The sequence below is a fragment of the Aptenodytes patagonicus genome, chromosome 13, assembly GCF_965638725.1.
Source record: "Aptenodytes patagonicus chromosome 13, bAptPat1.pri.cur, whole genome shotgun sequence".
In the NCBI taxonomy this organism is placed as follows: domain Eukaryota; kingdom Metazoa; phylum Chordata; class Aves; order Sphenisciformes; family Spheniscidae; genus Aptenodytes; species Aptenodytes patagonicus.
In genome coordinates, this window is record NC_134961.1 from 9,840,378 (window position 1) to 9,861,260 (window position 20,883).

A 20,883-nucleotide genomic window follows, 5' to 3' on the forward strand; every position below is an offset into this window, starting at 1 on the left:
AGCCAAAGCTCTCTGTTCAGCCAGGCCAGTCTTCTTCCCTGCTGGCTCGTCTTTTGGCACATGGGGCTCCTTTGCCCTTCAGGACTGCCTCCCAAGGGACTCTGTCAACCAGGCTCCTCAACAGGAACATAAATCTGCCCTCCGGAAGTCCAAGGCGGCAGTTCTGCTGACCCCCTCGTTACTTCTCTGAGAATCAAAAACTATCGTTTCGTGATCGCTATGCCCAAGACGGCCTCCAACCGTCACACCACCCACAAGCCCGTCTCTTCAAACCACAGGTCCAGCGGGGCGCCTTCCCTAGTTGGCTCCCTCACCAGCTGTGTCAGGAAGTCACCTTCCACACACTCCAGGAACCTCCTAGACTGTTTCCTCTCTGCTGTATTGTATTTCCAGCAGACAACTGGTAAGTTGAAGTCCCCCATGAGAACAAGGGCTAGTGATTGTGAGACTTCCCCCAGCTGCTTATAGAATGTTTCGCCTGCCTCTTCATCCTGGTTGGACAGTCTGCAACAGACTCCCACCATGATACCTGCCTTGTTGGCCTTCCCCCAACTCTTACCCATAAACACTCTATCGTCACCATCATCAAGCTCTAGACATTCAAAACACTACCTAACGTACAGGGCTACCCCACCGCCTCCCCTTGTTACAAACGTTACAAATCCTAGCTCTGTTGTGGGTATGACAGGGCGTGAGTAAGTGGCTTCTGTGGAATTTATGGATAATTGCCCTGAAACTTGGTCCCTTGTGCTGCGAAGGGGATGCTCAGGGCCTTGGCTGTGGTAGCCCCTGTTGACGCAGTGTGGTTTGAAGAACACAGCAGGAGGGAAGCAATTCAGTGTTGAAAGAAAATGTTTTTTCAGTAACAAATTTCCCTTGACTATCTATTACACCTGTCTAAATCCACCAGGTTTGGTACATTGTCAGATTCTGGTGCAGTTAAGTTTACCTGGACCTGAGCAGCTTTGGCCCTTCTTGGGCACAGCCGGTTGATCTTTGCAGAATTTGAGCCCTTGGGGCCACGTGCTCTTCCCAAGGAGGTTGCAGGACTGCCTGACCTGGTAACCCAATATTTGCTGACCATCTCACCTGGCAGAGCAGTACTCCTGACTTCACTGGTTCTTTGCCTAGTAGCGCTTTGTTTTGAATAGGAGCCTCTCTCATTTAACAGCTTTTGAGAGAAGCAAACACGTTTGTGCGTGGTTTAACTTAACATACAGGCTGCAGAGCCGAAGTGAAGGCACTGATCAGTTCTTAACAGTTGCGATAGCATTCAGAGAACAAATTAGAGTTTGCAGTTGGTAAGGATCCAGGCAGAATTCATAAAATTGAATAGTATTTTCAAGTTCAGCATGGACAAGCTTATTACTGATCCAGAGAAAGCAGGCGTGTATTGAGGAATTAGGAATGTTTGGGATTTTTTCTTTTTTGTATAGAGGCAGCCATGTTATGGTCTCCTGCAGGGCTTTTTTAACATGGATTAGAATTACTAGCACTGCCTAGGAGGTAGTTGGGGGGGCACCAACCTTGAGATTAGTCGACCAGGTTTATCTATTGCAAAAGATCAGTTTGTAGCTGACCGCTGAAGCTGGCTTTCTCAGTGTGCCAGCTCATGATGTTCCAGGTATTTACTGAGGTCAGAACCATAATTATTTATCTGTCTGAACCTCTGCTTGATGGACGTGAAGAACCACAATCATGTTATCGTTACCATGATACGTGCATGCTAGAACAGAAATAATCTGAGATTACAGGGGTAAATTGTGCTTGTTCAAGCTGTTTGCTTCCCTATTCCACTTCCACTCTGCAGTCCTTTAGGTGCCTTCTTGTCTCCAAAGGTGCTCAAAACTAGATGGCAGATGCTGCCTTCAGAGGGCAGCTGTGGAAGATGGATGGGTGACTGTAGCAGGGTGTTAGATGGAAACATGAGAAATAGTTTGTTAAAGCTCTTGACTTTAATGAAGATGAACTTGTGTGCAGAATGGTTATTTTACAAAGAATGTGTATGCATGTGGTCAAGAGGGATGTATGTAGAGATGCGTTTATGTTTTGTGACTTCGTTTCTTGAGCTTTCACATCTCAATCCATCTTTGTTTCTCTCTTCACCATCTCACAGAAAAGTAGAAGTCCTTAAACTAACTTTACTCCCTTTAAATCAGGATGGAGACTCTCCAATTTAAAGCCTAGTGACCAAGAATGATGGCAGGTGACAACCCTCTTTCTGTTCTCTGATTTTTTGCACTCTAATCACCAAATAACCCTTGTAGTTTTCCAATGAGCTGGGTTACATCTGTATGGATCAGCATGTGCATGTGCAAGTTGTCATTACGACTGTGAAAAAGACATTTTCTTTAGGGAAAAAAAGCACGATCGCAGTGGCTATATCTTAAGTGTCATTCTGCTTTTCCATCACCTGAGGATTTGAGCAGCTCTGCCACTCTGAAATATTAAAATATCAAATGAACATAGATTTGAAAGTATTTTTATATTTAGAGGCATTGATTCTAATATAATTTCTCTACAAATTAAAACTCCCCTTGAAAAAGATTAAACTGTCAGTGATAACATCTAGGTTCTTGTTATGTCTAAGAGGAATAAATGCTGAAGTTACAGAATTGTCTGGAGGCTTAGAAAGTAAAAGGGGGGATTAATGATATGAGAGAATGGATGAAAGTATTGGGTAACACTTTTTTTGAATTGGAGGAAGTGGAATGAGTTGAATTAAGAGGTTTATGGCCAAAAAGAATACCCATTTAGTCTGATCTGCTATATAACGCAAAAAATATAGTTTCACTTAGAGAAATCTCTACCCAGTGACTTGTGGTTGCTTGACAGCCTCTTTTTAATAAGCTATCAAATATTGATTTAAAGATGCTATGCAATAGACAATGTATTGGTTTCCCTGGTTAGCCATCCCTATTAAAAGTATCTATTATTTCCAGTTTGTGGACTTCACCATGAGCCATTGGGTTCTCGCTATGCTTTAGTTTGCTAGATTAAAGAACCATCTAGTGTCAGATTTTCACCCAAGACCCTGATCAAATTGCTTCAGCCTTCTCCATAGTAAATGAAATTGTTTGATTTCCATTCATTTCTCATTTTAAGCCGTGTTTTTCAGGCCATGAATCATTCATGGAAATCTTCTCACAACTTTCCTTAATTTTCAGCAGCCCTCTTACGCATGCACACCTCACCTGGATGCATTATCACTGTAGTGGTCTCATCAATGCTGCATTCAGAGACAATATTGTTGCTCGAGTCGTACTCAGTTTTCTACGTAGGTACGTAAAGATTCTCGCTGTTCCTTTTTTTTTTTTTTTCTATATAGCATTAAATTGGAGGTAACCCTTAGTTATTAACCATGACCAAAAGCCCTCCTCGCAGACATTGTCTTCCAGCAAGCACCTGCTGTGTTGTATACCTGAGACTATATTCTGCGCTTCGGGATGTCTCATGATGCGTTTGAATTCATGTGCAATGATTGTGCTCAGCACAATCAGATTTCTAAGCTATCTTTATGGGCTTTGTTGTTTGCAACAATTTTGCCTTTGTGTTATCTGCATGTTTTAGTAAGGATTTATTATTTTCTTATGTATCGTAGAGAATGTATGCTGCATATGATTGGCCAAAGAAGCAATTCCTATTGGAAGTAACTGGGAATGTTCATCAGCTTTGGGTCCATTTAAAAACTGCCGTAGTCTGATTTTGCATCATGCTCATTTTAAAAGAAAATGCGATTTTGATACCAAGGCAAATATTTTATAGAACTCCCATTCTGTTATGTCAACACAGTTATCTTCATTAACTAGACTTGAAATCTTTTCAACTCTATTTGACAAGACCTGTTTTCCATGAAATTGTGTTACTTGCTTTTTCTGATCTTTTCTTCTAATGGAGTTATGTATCAGTCCTGTTTTGCGAGTTAAGGGGATTCAGCTTGCTGCATTCTGGAAGCTTCATGAAAAGTGAACAAGGCAGCAGATAACTTGATCTGTATGATGCTAGCTGGTTAATCTCATTTTTCGGTCTTCACAGTCTATTCACCAGCCAGTGCTGTCTCATTCCGACTGCAGTAAATGCAAAATGTGCAGATCAATACTGCCGATGGGTGATTAGTAATTTGCAAACTTCAGTAGGTGAATTCATCCGATTCAAGGTTTTAAGCTGGAGAAGAAAGTAGAGGAGTGATTGAGTGGGCTGAAATAACGGAAACGGATGTTTCCTCTCAAGTGAAATGTAAGCATTGTTGAGCTCTGTTAAGCAAGACGATGGCAGAGATTTGTACTCCTTTTACAGTGATTACAGAAGATAATATTTTTTTTCTGAAATCACTAACATCAAATGTGCTTTTCCCTTATCACCTCTCTTGATCTTTTTTTTTGCTGTTGATCTGCTGGAGGATAAAAATGTATAAATGTGTGCAAGTAAGATTTTTATTGTTATTCTTGAGGCCACTTTTTCCTGGTTCAGGCAGATGAAATCTGAGGTTCTCACCTACTATTCAATATCAGTTTCAGGCAGAAACTCCCTGGTTTCTGTCAGTACATCCCAGATGCATCCCAAACCATTTGGGGGTTCTGCCTGTGAAAGCAACTCAGAATAAGTGCCTTCAGCTCCCTTGCAGAACCTGTGTACCGCTGAAGATTGCAGCTGAAGTAGCAGTAATTTTAAGGTATTAAAACTGCATTAAAAACAAAACAGTAACTGAAATATGAAAAACGACCAGGTAATTGCTAAAAAAGTCTAACGAAGGAAAAAAGCGTTCCTCCATAGCAAATGTGATCTGACCTGTGAAAGTCGGTGTGATTGTGTGCTTAAAGATGCCATCTGAAAATCTGTAGTTAGTGAAGTACGGAAAGGCTGTCTTTCAGGTTTGCGCAAATAAAGTTGAAAAGATGCCTTCTTAACTGCAGCTAGTCTGTGTTTCTGAGTTATACATGTGTTATCTAGTTAAAACTTCATGGGAATGAAGTAACTACTGCAGTGCAAGAGCATGCTGTGATAGCTGCTGTGTAAGGCTGAACTGTCCTCTCCTCGCTGGTTTGTTATACGGAGGCTGGAGAACTAGTTTCCCACTGAGAAACGCTAGAAAACCAGAATTTCTCCTCATTCACTATTTTCTTTCATAAAAATGTTGTGATTCATGTTGACGATGAGGAAAGTGATGATAAACATCAAAGCTTGAATTTTATACAGCAGGAAGTACTTTCTTTTGAATGAGGTTTTGTAGGGTCTTAACAGTTTATAGGTTGACCTGGCAGTCATAATTCTGGGAAAACTTGGCAGTAAAATTTAAAATCATTGCCCCTTCACATCTCTGTGCAAAATGTGCTTGTCACTCTCCAGTCCATTAGCATGGTGAAGTAAAACTGGTGAAATAAAATCAAACAGGAGGCAGGACAGTTGTATTTCAGACTATTAAGTCATGCACTGATGTCTGCACAGTTTTGCATCTTCCAGATATATTTCAAGATAGAGTCAAATTGGTTTTGGTTCAACTTTGTAGAAGTCTAAGCTTGACTAAAGAAGATGTGTTGGAGATGAACTGGTATAAGGCAGGTTTAGCAGTTGACAGAGTCATTTTGCTAATGGGCCGGTGATCCCAGTCTGACGTTCCTAAGCATTTTCTCCTATCTTTGGTTCAAATTGCATTTAAGAAAGAATGGATGAATAGTAGTTGAAGCTTTGCAGGCAACCAAGGAGTATTTTCCCCCAGTGGAAACTAAGAAAGTGTATTTAAGCAGATGGTTGTGCTGATATGTCTCCCACGTGGACAGCCTCACACAGCACATGGGGTATGAAATGGCTGGGGGGATGTAGCTTATGCCACCTACAGAGGTGCAACATAAATGGAAAAACCTGCCCTCGTGTCAGAAATGTTTTTCTCTGTCATGGGAGTAGAAGGGTTTAAACTGAAACTTTTCTCTGTAGACAAGGCTCAGGTGGATCCCTTGTGCCGTCCGCATGGTGTGAATGGCTGCTTCTCCGCTCCGCTCCATCTTACCCTGCTAGGTTACAGCTTGAAATTCCTCTTCTCAGCCCAGGAATTTATTCCCGTATGGAGACTTTCCAGATCTCATCAGTACAACGGGTGAAGCAAAAACAAGTTACCAGCTCTTACTTTCTCAGGCCATATGTAACTAGTGAGGGGTATTGATTTAGTTTTGATGTAATGAAGTTTATAAATATGCATTAGGATTTAGGGTTATTTAACTGTGCTTTTTAATTCTCCTTGCATTGCTGACTCTTCTAGTCAAGGGTTTCTTTGTATGCACAGCAAGCTGCTCTGTGACAGCCCTGTTCTCACTGGCTGGGACCTTTCTAATGTTTGTTAATCCCAAGTCTGTAGAAACTTTTAATGCTCAAGGAATAAAAGGACACAAAGCAACTCCCTTCTGCATGGGGACCAAGGGAGAAGACTCCAGCTCCCTGAGGAGCTGGGTGAGGAAACCTGGGACCAAAAGGCAATCATCACCAGGTGGGGAGGAGGAAGGAGATGGAGGAGAGCTTTCCCAAGCTCCTGGAGAAGGGGAAAAGAGCTCTTTTCATCAGGGATCCTACAACTTACTTAAATAAAGTAACCCAATCAAATGATGAAAAGGGAGGGAAAATCAAACATTTGCCTATTTGTCCTGAGAAGCTGGAAGCAAATGTACCCTCTGAATCGATATTTGGATGTTTTAGATACTCAGGTCTCTTACTTGAGAAAGAGTATAACAAAGAAAAGAGGGTTCTGCATATTCAACACATCTAAGCAAAACTGCAGTGTCTCTTTCTGGTGAATAACCGTGCTGGTTTTGTCTGGGATAGAGTTAATTTTCTTCCCAGTAGCTGGTGAAGTGCTGTGTTTTGGATTTAGGATGAGAACAATGTTGATGACACACTGATGTTTTAGTTCTTAGAATGTGCTGGTTTTGGCTGGGATAGAGTTAATTTTCTTCATCGTAGCTAGTATGGGGCTATGGTTTGGATTTGTGCTGGAAACAGTGTTGATAACACAGGGATGTTTTAGTTACTGCTGAGCAGTGCTGACACAGAGTCGAGGCCTTTTCTGCTCCTCACCCCACCCCACCAGCGAGTGCTGGGGGTGCACAAGAAGCTGGGAGGGGACACGGCCGGGACAGCTGACCCCAACTGACCCAAGGGATATTCCACACCATGTGACGTCATGCTCAGCATATAAAGCTGGGGGAAGAAGGAAGGGAGGGACGTTCGGAGCGATGGTGTTTGTCCTCCCAAGTCACCGTTAGCGTGACGGAGCCCTGCTTTCCTGGGGATGGCTGGACACCTGCCTGCCGATGGGAAGGAGTGAATGAATTCCTTGTTTTGCTTTGCTTGCGTGCGCGACTTTTGCTTTACCTATTGAACTGTCTTTATCTCAACCCATGAGTTTTCTTACCCTTACTCTTCTGATTCTCTCCCCCATCCCACCAGGGGGGAGTGAGCGAGCGGCTGGGTGGGGCTGAGTTGCTGGCTGGGGTTAAACCACAAGAACTTCTTAACAGTATTCTTAACCAAAGTTACTTCCTTTGTATGGGAAAGTTGATAAAATGTTTTTTGAAATCCAGATCTATGACAGCCAGCATTTCTCACTGTGAAGTTAAGTCTTAACTCTGAAAAATAATTTTTATAACTCAAACTATAAGCTCTTTGGGGCTGTTTTCAGAATCTGTGTGCCTGGAAAGATGTGTCTATGTTCTCTGGAAAGACTGGAATCCTTGACTTGAAAAAACTAGTGTAGAAACCCTGGAATTCAAAACTCTAGGTGGTAGCAAACCATCCTAGAGCAGACTGTGATTTTCTTCCATTTCAGTAGAAGGAAGAGCAGCAATTGAAAAGGACAGTGTATGTTTGAATGCATTTTTTCTTCTAGATTATACCAACTCCATGCCATTCCATGTCTTGCTGTCCTGACTCTTAACCTTCTTGTCACGTTTGTTTGCATCCCAGACCTCATCTGAATGCCTCACTCAATGCAAATTATAGTCTTGTATACGTCAGGGGATAATGCATTTGAAAGTGGGTATAGAGAAAAGATCTTCTTTTTAAAACTGTACCTGAAGGGCTTCAGCACCACTGGTGAGACATTTTATTTTATTACTCATATTGCAGCAGTGCCCAAAATGTCTTACATGTTGTATGAAAAGATATGGTCTGGTGTTAGAGCAGCGTGATTAGGGTGATTAGAACTTTTTTGTCTGCAATACATCCTAGCTCCAACCGACTCTCTGTCTCATTGCTAATTTGCTGTAGGTGCTGCGGTAAAAGAGGGCCATAGGGAGGAATATCAATGAGTACGTGTAGTGTGGCGGATCAGCTCAGGAAGGGAAAGAAAAAGCCCTGTAGAAGTCCTTGTGGGAGGAGCAGCTGGTCCAGGTGTCGGAGGTGGCATTACTGATGGAGTGGGGAAGGCAATGTGGGATTACTCATGTCATTGCATGTGAGGGTAAGGATCTGAAATCTGTTGTGCTGGTGGGAACTATAGAGGAGTTACTGGGGATGAAGAGGCATAACTCAGACTAACACAGATTATCTTCACCCTCGCTGTTCTGGAAATGGCTAACATGGGTGTTCAGGAGGCCATAGAAGAAGGGTTGCCTGAATCAAGGTGTATGGACAAGAGGTCACATTACTGGGGCAAGGAGAAAGATCTTCCTGTTTTGGGGAAGAAGTAGCAGGAGTTGGACTAAGAACTGGCTAAGAGAAGGATGAAAAGGTTGCCCAAGTGAATTTTTGCTGCCAGGTTTCAGGGTTGTGCATGTTGCAGATGTACACACAAAGATGACGGAGAGAGAAATGTGGGAAAGAAGGGAGGGAACCGGCATGAGACCTGGTGGGAACAAGTGAGCCTTTGCCCAACATCCAGCACCTTCTGTTTCTTTTTCCCCCCAGCTGTTTTTGATTTCGAGTGTGTGCATACTGGCAAAGCTATGAGGAGCAGGTGGTGGTTGTTGCTTATTTGTTAGCTTGCTTTGTCTCATCTTTGCAATCCATTTTTGTTAATACAGCTCCTGTTCCAAGGGCTTTAGAGATCCCTTGGTGTAGTTATCTTCTGTGACAGAGGGAGCCAGGGCTGGTCAGCGCTTTCTGCGCTGGGTACAGAGGGAATTCTTTGGGATGCAGTTTACTTTGGGTTTTACTCTAATCACTTTAACAAGCCTGAGCAAAGAAACAAAAAGAACAAAACCAAGAAACAGAATTTCCATTAAAATGGCATTTCCTGAGGTAGGATTAAGCTTTCTGAGACTGCCTTGTACTGAGGGCGGAAATGCCTCCTATATGCTTTTGTAGGAGAGAGTTGAGTAACCAAAATTATTAAAAAAAAAAAAAAAAAAAAAAAAAGCTGTTAAAGTAAAAATAAAATAAAGGTAGATCAGGAGAAGCTGCTCACCTGTATAGCCAGGCTGACTCTAGTTAATAAGCTGCTGCAACAAGAGCTATAGATGGGGACTTTATCTGGTGATAAATTCCAATTTTGCCTTCTCGCTGTTTTTTTGTTCTCCATCTTTGAGTAAAATTTCCAAGGGGTATCGATGCAGGACTAACAGCAGACAATTCTTGACATAAATGCTATACCATTAACTGTAAGCTGAAGATAAAAACATTCAAAGACGACTTCTAATGATTTGTGACTTTTCCGCTTTCATAATTCAGTAAAAGCAACAGGGTATTTATTAGCTGTGTGCAAAGCCTGTGTGTGTGTGTGGCTGTGTTTACTCACAAATACCACATGTTTTTGGAAAAGCAAAACAGTAATTCCAGAAACCTGAAGCCTTGGAAGAGGAGTGCATTTCTGTTGCAGCTTGAACTGTGTAAAGGATCTGCAGTCAGGAGGAGGCACTCCTGAATCCCAAGAATAAGCTTGCAGGTCCCCTTCTAGCAGCGCAAGGATCAGAAACTTGGATTTTGCAAGAATTCAGTAGCTGGAGCCTGACACAGTGAGAGACCGGCCAGAGGCCTTGGGTAATGTTTTTTCACAAAACAAAGACAGGAGACAGGCACGGGTGGGACAGAATAAGCAGCAACCCATGGTAGATCTGGACGCTGGGGTTTATTTTAGAACCAATAATATCAGACATTTTACCTCACTTTGTTTTTTCACACAGTTGTTTGTTTGCTCCCTCACCTCGGCGCCGCCTTCTCTCGGGCTCAACATTCCTTCCCCACAGAGAGATCACTGCTGGTGTGGGATAGTTGGGCAGAAAGTCGTGTCTGCTCGCAGTCACAGTCCTTACTGGCCAAGGTCCCTGGACATCCCCTGGCCTTCATCCTTGTGCATCTCTCTGATCTCCAGGATCTTCCTCCACTTCCAGGATCTTTCCTGCAGAGAGGATCATCACCACCTTCTTTCCAGGCCCTCTTCTTTCTGAGACCACTTCTCTTTTTGGGAACCCTTCTTTTCAGCACCACCTTTCTGGAACCCCAAGCCCCTGACTTTCCAAATCTAAATAGTCTAAATCATTGATCAGCTTCTGATCAGCCTCTTAAGCAGTGATTCTGTCTCATGCCTCTCTGTCTTTGGATGTGCCACTTTTGGTTTAGTCCAGGTCTTACCAAAATTAACAGCCAGGCTGTGCTTGCAGCGTGCAAGTAGCAGGCTTCTGCTCGAGAGTTCAGAAGTTCAGTTTTGGACATTCACCGCATGCATTATCTGCCACACCCAGTTATCTGCTATGTGTTAGTGTTCACAATTTAAGCTACTTTTTGCCTACAAGAGGTAGCAAATGGAAGCAAGAGCATTTGCTGGCCAGTTGGATGGTTTTCAAACACTCCCATCACCCCTCCAACTGATGCTTTATGTTTTATATCTGTATTTAAGAAACTTTCCCATCTGCCTCCTACAGATAGATGCAGTCTTTATTTGGGATGTTCTTCCAAGGTAACTACTGACACATTATTCCTTTAAAGCTGATGCAATCTACTAAGCTCCTTACATTGTTTCTATTTAAGTTCCCCGGTATTGAATAATGTGTCCCAGGCCGGAAACCTTTGAGATTTTTCTCTTAAGAAGTCAGCTTGGAAACAAATTCCTTAGCTAAGAAAGCAGCAGTGTGTATTGCTTGTATTTGGGTGATGCTCACTGTGTGTGAGAGTCGCACAAAGAAGAAATGGTCCTTTCCTTGAAGAGCTTCCAATCATCAGCCTTTTCTCAGCAGGGGCAAGCACAATCTGCTGCATTGCAAGCGAGTAGCGATTAAGCTCAGCTGTCCATATGCTCCGCCAGAATTTATTGTGCTGCTCAGAAATCACAATCTTTTAAGGTTGATAGACATCAAGACTATGAAAAAATAAGGCACTTAAGTGCACGTCAGCCTCATCTGTGGGTTTTGACTTCTTTGCTTTCAAATGCGTTAAACAGGAGGAGCCTATGAGGATGTGAAGTCAGCTGAAAATCCTTGACAGTGCTTGCTGACATTGTATCCTGACAGTCATTGCCTCCTTGGGACGTATGAACGTATGAATCATTAGTGATGTTAGATAAACATATTCACAACAGTTGAGACTATTCCCTTTGCTACCAGTTCTACCTTCTGATTAGAAGTATCTGCAGTAGATGAATAGATCTTAAATGGAGTTGTTAAGCACTGAATGTTTCATCAAGTATAAAGTAGTCCACATGGTTTTAAGTGTTTTATTCTTACCTGTGGGCCTGTGAAAGTGAGTCGAGTAGAGAGAAAAGCTTTTATAGCTCCTGGAGAAAGACATCCCTGAATTGGGAGTGTGCAGTTTTCAAACAACCAGGAGGAGAGATGCCAGAATAAGTTCAGCCCTTTTCAAGGTGCTGTCACTGGCAGCTTTCATTGTTCTTTTAAACAACTCCTCTTCTAAAGGAAAAGTTTCTGTTTCTCAGAGATTAAAGCAATCCTGTCTTCATTCATTGCTTCGTCACTTGACTGATTCTTCTCTAATGGGGAGATTACTTAGGAAGTTTTTGAGCTATAATTTCAACGTGTAGACCAACATACTGACTGTTTGCTGATAATCTAGTTTTAAAAAATGACACATAGCATCAGCACAGTTATCTCCTCGGGGTGGTTTTTTTCAAGCTGGGAGATGGAAGTGGGAAGGAAGGCAGCAGCATCTGTCTTGAGCGTGTACCTCTGTTCTAGATGGCAAATTGGCCCTGTTGCAAATTCTCTTTTCCATAGTCTTTTGTCAGAAAGTTTATTGATAGCCAGAGTCTTACTAAATAGTTCTGCCATGTCCCAGTGTGTGCTTAGAGCATATTGCATTAAGACAATATTTGTGTGTTGCATCTGCGGTGGCTGTCTCACATAATGACTGTGCGATTGGGACAGAAGTAGTGGGTTCTTCTCAGTGGTCGACGAGAGAGTTTCCCTTGTGCATACCCTGGGGCATGTGTCTGGAAGGCTGAGGATAATGCATCAAAACAACATTATTTCACAGATTGTAGAACATTTTAACATGTGGAGTCAACAAATCATCTCCGTAAAATGTCCGGTGCCCTTCTGAGAGCACAAAAATGGTTTTGCTGCCTTAAGCACCAAATCAGCTAGTTAGCATCTTACTTTCCAGGACTGAATAATTCACTGTACTGCTAAGCGTCAACCAGACTTGGGTGCAATCAATCAAGGTTTTTATTGCTTCCTCCTAAATTGAAGCTCTTGTGTACATTTTTCTGACAAATCTGAATTACTGCCTCAATGTTATTCCTTGAAAGAAGAATCAATGAACGCCAGCAGTTCTCTGTAGTTCAAGTTATTTATTCTTCAACATCTCTACAATTTCCAAATTTTAAAGTATTGGGAAAAATAGGGGTAAAGGGGGGGTGCTGCTGAGAAACCAGCAGTAATGTATCACCTTTGCTCTCCAAGACACTGACCATGACGTGTTGATGAGCAGAATGATCTACCAAATTATCGACTGAATGAACTGGGGACAGGGTGGCATTTTACTGTTCTTTCCAACAAAGGGATGGTCTGTAGGTCATATATTGGTTGCATTCCCAAATGTCTCATATTTCTATATAAAGGCACAATGAGCTTAAGTGGATTCGGTCGATTCTCACATTCAGGCCAAGTTTCCAAACCTGAAGCATACTTTTCATGCTTCTTGGAGAAACCAGGGATACGTTACTGTTTGTTGCAAGATGCTTTTTAACTCAGTTAAGCGATACCTCCTTGCCTGTGTTGGTTCAGCACAGAAGCAGCATCTGGACTTGCTCCTGGGCAGTTGTTCTGGGAGTCCCAGCTCCTGTTCAACGAGTGTGGCAGTCTCTTCTGTACCATGCCTTTCAAATGCCACTGTTTGGTCTTCCTCATGGGTGGCTCTAGTTTAGAAATTATTTTCTAAATGGGAAAATCTGGTTTAGGTCTTCTCTCCTAGTGCGTGAAACACCATTTTCCAGGCTTCTGTTGCAGAGCTGAAAGGACAAAATTCTGATCAGTAAGACTAATTTATTGTGGGGGGAAGAGCAGTTGATGGAGAAAACCAGCAATTTACATTTTCCAGAGCTAAAAGAGTTCCAGAAGGAGGCTGTTTGCTTTTTTCAGTTCCTGGTTTCTTACCAGAATTAGGGTTTCATCTCCTTCAAATGCTAGTGAGATTTTAATGTTGTTTTGCTGTCTGTTATATTTAGCAGTTTCCAGCCATGACTCTTCCTAGAGCCAACCTAAGTCACTCCCAACCTTCAGAAATTTGGAAACACACTCCAAATGATTGAAGTTGTGATACTGTTTTGGCTGTCTGGCATTACATACACATGCGTCTGATCCCTTCCATCACAAATTGGCTCTGGTCATTTCCATGGAAAGCTTCCTGCGTTTATTTGAAAATCCATAGGATGTCAGTAAACTTCCCGGAGACTTAAGTAATGCTCTGCTTGGTGCAACTCTACAGTCCGGTGGTGAGGAGGGTCATCTCTGAAGACATGTTTTCTTTTCATTTCTGCCATGGTGCTGCTAAGGAGCCTCAAACTGGAGGCTGCATCTTTCCATACCTCTGCTCCCCTCACATACCACATCTTCAGGCTTTGTTGTCTGGTTTTTGGGCTTTAGGTGGTAGTTTCTTGTGGGGTTTGTACAGGACCTAGCACACCAGGATCCCTGTCTCACTTGGTTTCTTTAGGCATTACTATAATATAAACCAGCAACACTAATATTTTAGCTGTAGGGAGAAGAGTGCTGGTTTGATGTGTGCTGTGTAGAATAGAGAAAGCTACTGCCCCTAGCCCAAAAATGTGAGTAGCATAGCAAATATGTTAGTGATCTCCCAGAAATGTTAAATGAGATGGATTCTGTCACAGCCTTCGTATCACAGTGGGTTTTTAAGAGATTCACCTGTCTCAGTGTAGCTTCAGACTGACGTGCTTGGGAGCGCTGGTGAGCCCTGAGAAGAAGGCTGAGTCCTAGTGCTAAGTTTTAGAGCGTGATTTTTTAAGGGGGCTTGTTATAAAAAGAGAGGATAAATGGGCTGAAAGAGCTATAAGAACCAAAGCACTGCAGCTTCATGGCAGGGCTTTATAGAAAGGCCAGAGAGATGTTTTAAAAGAGTAAATAACCTGCAAAATAAACAGACTAGTGCAGCATGGGTTAAAGCGGTCCCAGCAGAAAGGTAGCAGCAGTCTCCAGGTTTGCACGGCTTTCTTCCACACTGAGATCCTTCTGCTGTCTCGTGCCTTTGCGTGAGAGTCTGCAGTGATGGTGCAGTACGAAAGCGCAGGCAATCTCTGCACTGCGCGCTGGAGCCAGCATAGTGGTGGCAGCCGGCGCGAGGAGTTGTGATCTCTGCCTGACCTTGGCGCTGCAGCCGGCGAGGGAGATGAGGCCAGAGCCGCCCTTCATGGCTTGTCAGAAATACCACGGTACTGGGCTGCGCGGGGAGAAGCGGGCTCTGCAGCTCTGATTTTAAGAGCATCCTTTTGCCAGCCAGCGTAAACCCCATTGCAAACTTTGGGGCTGAATCTCTTCCTTTGAAAGGCAAACATGAGAACGAGGAGTGCCCTGTCCTGTCTGGAAGAGTCCTGAAATGCAAATAGCACGAGGAGTTAGATAGCTGGGTGCAGAAACAGGTTTGTAAATGCCAGTGTGTTGCTGGGGAGAATATATCTAATAAGCTGATGTTACAGCTGTCTTCATGCTCCCGCTGTTCTACGTCTCCAAGATGCTGCGTGTAGTCTCAGTCCTTCAGTTCTCTCCTAAATTTCTCTCGGCCAAAGCTGTCAGTGGGATTATTTCTTCTCTTGGTCCTAATGGCCTGTCTGTCAGGTCCAGGCTGTTTGTCTCGACCTCCCCATGGAAATGGGGTCACGAAGCCCTGTTGCTGTGGGGCTGCAGGACAGTGCTGCCCTCCCAGATGTTCCCATAGGTCTCCTGAGCACCACGAGGCTTGGGCAGTATGAGAACATGCATCACCTGCCTGGTCTGTGGCCAAGGCCTGGAAGACCACGTACTCTGACTGCGGGGAATACAAACAGCTAGGAAGGGTACCCAAGGTTTCTGTGCCTGAGTTTCCCCAGGGCAGCCTTTTAGGGGTTCCTGTGTCCTCCTGTGTTACAGGGTTCCTCCCACTCCCTCTTGGCCTGGGACATACAGGTACAGATATGATCTCCCTTTGTTTTTAACTTGTACTTACACTGTGAAATAGTGACCGTCTCTTCTACCCAGATGGACAGATGTGGTTAAACTGATTTCTCATGAGGAGCACCATATTGGTTTCTCAGAGTAGTTATGAGGAAAAACTGTACCCCCTTTTTTTTTCTCTGGGAAACACAGCAGTGAGGGCATCTGCTGGTTTCCAGGTATATTGATGCTTTCCATGCCAGTCACACTGGAATTCAAGGTTTCCAGTTGTGCAGTTTTAAATTATATTTTTGGTGGTAGATGCAAGAAGGCATTAACCTCATACTCACCAGCACATGGACCCCGTGCTCTTGACCAAAAGCACTTTTGGACTTCGCTCCACGTTTTCTCCCAGCTCTAAACTGTGCTTCCCCTTTGCCTACATAACTGCTGGTGTCCTGCCAGCCTCAGCTTTGGCTGCTTCTCCTCCACGGCGGGGCTCATCTGCCCGGCATGGCCCTGGGATCCAGCTGGCAGGGGGAGCCAGCCTTGGGGACCACAGGGGAGCTGTGAGCACCGCAGCCCCTGCCCGTTGCTGGCTGCACTGCTGGGCCCAGACCCCGACACTGCTCACGGGCACCTGCGTCTCTGCGGGTGAGCATACCTCTTCCAGCTGCCTTCTGCCCAGCTAACATCTAGAAAGTGAGGTTTTAAAGGAGAATTTCAGCATGGTTCCTGCAAGAGGGCACTGGAACAGCTGTGAGATGTAGCAAACATCGCATGTGAACATAAAAAGTGCCCAGCTGGCCCTTACCCGTGGTCCGTCCAGCTCAGAAGAGCATCTCTGACTGCAGTGATGGAAGATGCTCTTTTGGGAGAGCCCACAAACTTGGCCACACTCCCCACCACTTTCCCAGCAGCCAGAGATGCTGGAGGATGTGTCCGTGCCTTCCCCTGTCAGGGTCCAGTTACAGACCTGTTGTCCATGAATTTGTCAAACCCATTTTTGAACCAGTGCTGCATCTGCTGCCAGGCTCTGGGACAGCAAGTTTCGGCAGTTCACTCCCTGCTGTGGGCAAAGGTGCTTCACAGTATGTGGATGGAGTATTTTCAGTAAAAGATGTTTGGGAATGGGATCTTCTGGGGTCTCTTACCTGCAATGACCAGCAATTCAGGATGAAGTTGCTCAGTCTCTGCTCTGGTTTGCATGAAAAAAAACCCCATATAAAGTTCTAGCACGTCTTTAATGAAAATGAAATGGTAAAATTGGGATAATACCTACCTCATGCTGCTCTTGAGGGTTAATTAATGTTTACAAAATCACTTTAGGTCCTGAGATTTAATTGAAGGAAAAATATTGCTATATAAAATGCCTTTTTATGCAGGCAGTGCTATAGGGTTTCAGCTGGGCAGAGTGCCGTGGAAGCCAGCATTAGCACATGTTTTATTACTTTTATGGTCGTGAGGCTTCCTGTAGTTTATATGAAAATTTTCTCTCTGAAATCACAAATGTAACATCAGTGTTTTTCTCTCACTTTGAAAGAATATTAATTTGCTATCTTAGGACTTGACTGACTATTTAAACCGCTATAAATACAACTCACCTCTGAGAAAAAAGTATAAAATGAAATATCTGTTCACTTGCTTGGGACGAGCTGATACAACTTGCTAATGACTTCACCATTGGAGTCATATGGACGTTGCTGGCTCATACAACTAATAAATTAGGCTAGTACTGGGTGTCCTGCGGTAGTTTAAGGGTGTATCTGTGTGTTCATTATAATCTCCTGCTATCAAGAGATTTAAAATACAGCTATAAAACTTCATTTCTGGAGCTAAATTTAACTGTGGAGATGTCAGCCAGGGAGCAAGCTCTGCTGAGTGGGGTTTTTTTGTGGGTTTGTTTTTCTTTTTCGAAAGAGAAAGTAGCAAGAGAAGGAGAAGCAATACTGGGTTTGGCTGACTTCAACTGTTGGAATAAAATATTATCACTGCATAAGTGTCCCTCTTTCTGCTGTAACATTTTTTGTCTAAACACAAAGAGTGGTACAGGTTGGGTGGACTTGGAGGTTGGATCAGTTACTCAATCCGCTTCTGTTGTTTCTGCCACACAGGGTGACTATGACCCCAGCAGAACCAAAGTTCTTCATTTCAGCATGAACCCAGCGAGCTTGGCCAAGCAGCAGCGCAAGGAGGAGCAGCAGCAGCTCCAGGAGGAATGTGAAAGGCTGAGGGAGCTGGTGAGGGTGCTTGAAGGAGGTGGCTCCATCCCTGGGAATTTGGAAGGAGTTGGGAATTTTCAGTCACCACAAGAAATTGCAGGTAGGCTGCTGGCTTCTGGTCATGAAGATGCACTTACTCATCTGTACTGCCAGAGGAATTGACTGCAGAAGCAGATGGAGACATTGAGGACAGTGTGCTTGATGGAACGGTTATAAGGAATGTGAAAAAAGCTGGGTTGATGCAGAAGAGAGTGAATGTGTGGTGGCAATCCTGTGGCAGTTTGGTACAGAGGGTAGGTGGTAAGAATAAATAATAATAATCCATATCATTTGCTCAAAATAAATGAAATACCAATACAACAGCCTTCACAGGCTGGTGCTGCCAATGCAGTAAAAGGAAATATTTCCTTCCTTTCAGGGCTGGTTTAGCCCTTGAGGTAGTACAGACAGCAGGAAATAACTTTAATAGCTGCAGGGAAGCAAGTGGTTGAAATCTTTTCAGACCTGGCTTAAAACAAATTAATATTGTTTATCAGTGTATATGTGCCCCATTAATCACAGCTACATTCAATACTCCATGAAAATAGAGTACATCTTTCACCGAGCTAAATACATTTCACAGAATCTGTGGCTCTCCTCCAGTACAGTCTGTCTTCCCTTCACATACCTGAACGAGACTTTTTAGTAAAGTAACCCCAAAGTCAGCACCTCCAGACGTGCTCTCAGACTCTGTAAATCAAGGTAAGGGTAACAATAAAACGTGACCCATCACCTACAACACTGCAAGGGGACCAGGCAGAGTCGAGTCATGCTGCAGAGCCCAAGAGATCTCACTGCTGTAACTCTCTCACCTCTACCTTGCCCTCAAAACATTTTTGTTAGAGAAGAGAAAAATAAAAGAGAGCTGAAGGTCCCTGTGGAGCTAACGTGTTGTGTTCCAGCAGCACGTACGTGGTAAGTGTCCAGAGGTCAGGATCCTCCCTCGGATGAGGCTAAGAGGGCAGAGCTTTCCTCGAAGGCCATGTGCGCTGGAGACTTGAGACCCACAAAATGGCAGAGCCTTGGTTTAAAGAAAATACACAGAAGAAAATATCTTTCACTGTTATGATGCCAAAATTCTCTGGAAGTACCTGGCTTGTTTTCCCATTGCTCAAACAATAGTACCTTATTACTGCTAAGAACATGTTTGTTCTGGCATCTCATAGTGGATTATGGTACTATTAAGCCTTAAAAATACGACAGTGAGAAGTGTAGATGGGGTGGTTTATAAAGTGAAGAGCTGACTGGATGTTAGAGGTACAGTGGCAGTTTGTCACTGTTGTTAGTGGATGCTCTAACAAATGCATAAGCATTAAACACTTCCTGAACGTTTAAGGAAGGCTGCCTTTGCCCATAGGAGCTTCCAGTCTAAGACCCTGGTGAGAGTCGAGCAGTTCTTGGGGATAGTTCTTGCATTGTAATTTGAATTTGAAATGCACTGGATTTTAAATTACAGCAGATGCTGCTGCCCAGTGCCCTTGTCTGTCGTTATGCCCCTGAGTAGCCTGGCACATCTAATGCTGCAGATCCATGCAGCTGACAGTGCCCCCCAAGCCCAGGGGGGAGAGTGCCGGTCCGGGGCAGAGAGGATGCAGAGGTGAGGTCAACTCTGTGTCTCTGCCACTGATGAATGAACCTCGGGGGTATCATCTCCAGTAATTAGACCATTTCTTCCAGGGGAATGCGTTTCTCACATACGCCTCCTGTGATTTGTTATTCATAATTATTATTCTGCTGCCTTTCACGCAGTTGCTTTTAGCTGTTTGTGAGGCGCTTCTGTGCTGGGATGTTAGTAGGTTTATCTTTAGCTTATAAGGGATGCATTTTTAAAGCTGTTTTCTCTTCTGCCTTTGATTCCGACAGGAAAACAAACAGCTCACTGGGTTTCAGGGTGTTTCCAGCTTCTCTCATGTATGATGCTTTTTTTCCTTTTGCCCCAGTCCCGTGCTACATCATTCTGACTTCTGCTCACGAACTCAAATGGGAGAGAGCATCAGTTGCAGAGCCTAGCAGGGTGGGAAATACTTTGGTGTCATTTATCACAGTCACAGGAGGGCCCTTTGCATTCTCAGAGTGCCTGTAAATGCATATGGAAGTGGTTCATGTAAACAAAACAGGAAAAAAGCTGTGAGTGAAGGATGGAGGAGCCCTGTGGATGACTGTCTTTGAGACCAGGGCATGCATATAGTAAGCCAGGTTATATGGAAAGACCTTGGGTATTTTCTTCTATTTTATGTACTTGTGTGCATCATTGTCATGCATGGGCAACATTGCCATTAGTAGTCCTAAACCCTCCTTTCTGCTGCGGGAGCATTCAGCAGTATGGTCTGAGGATGAAGACTCTGTATATTAGGGTGTGCAAGAGATGCTGAGGACGTTACGGCACTGACTGCAAGGTTGGCAGGCATATGTGAGCTGGCTTTCAATTAGCCAGGTGAATGCCTGGTTTGGCCTTCTTGCTGGGGCAGGGCAGAGCTCCCGGTGGGTTAGGGGACAGCTCATCAAGCGCGCTGTGCAAGCTGCATCCATTTTTACATTGACTCTATCCTGCTTTGCTCACACAGCATCTGCAGTGTGGATGCAACAGCTGTTCCAGGAGTGGTTTAACAACATGGATTCATGTGGCCAGAAAACTTACACTGTCTCCCTCTGGATAAGAAATGGAGGATCCAGCTTTCGCTGCTTTCTTAGGATCTCCACAGCTCTACCCACAGGAACAGCTGCCATATGCCTTCCATTTTAGTATATTTTCAAGGTGTGAAATGGGGAGCATGTGGCAGAAACTCCCTCTGCTCTGTTTGTCACTGTGCAATTGGCTGCCTTGGGGAGGGAGGTTTATTGTGCATAATAAGGGAGCAGGTTTCAGTGAGGTTTGTGGAACTGTTTCTGTACAAAAATAACAAGAATTAGAATTTTTCTTGCAGCCCTTTCTGTCAGCTGTAATACCCATATGTCTGTTTATCCATCTCACTCGTATGACACATGCAAGAGGCAAATTCAGCCCTCTGAGCTTTTGAGATGGGAGGTCCCCTGTGTCAGAGTTGAATGGGATGAAGGGAGACCAAGGACAGAGTAGGAAAAGTGTGGATAAAAGCTGGGAA

At 43.9% G+C, this 20,883-nt stretch overlaps 1 protein-coding gene across 4 annotated transcripts in view; it reads left to right on the forward strand.

Annotated features, from left to right (window-relative positions):
- Window positions 1-20,883, forward strand: part of MAD1L1 (mitotic arrest deficient 1 like 1) — a 387,234-nt gene that overhangs the window by 238,891 nt on the left and 127,460 nt on the right. For all 4 annotated transcript variants that reach the window (XM_076350728.1, XM_076350729.1, XM_076350730.1 and 1 more), the window contains one exon: window positions 17,636-17,843. In XM_076350728.1, coding sequence (XP_076206843.1) covers window positions 17,636-17,843 — 208 coding nt within the window. The remainder of the gene's footprint in view (window positions 1-17,635; window positions 17,844-20,883) is intronic.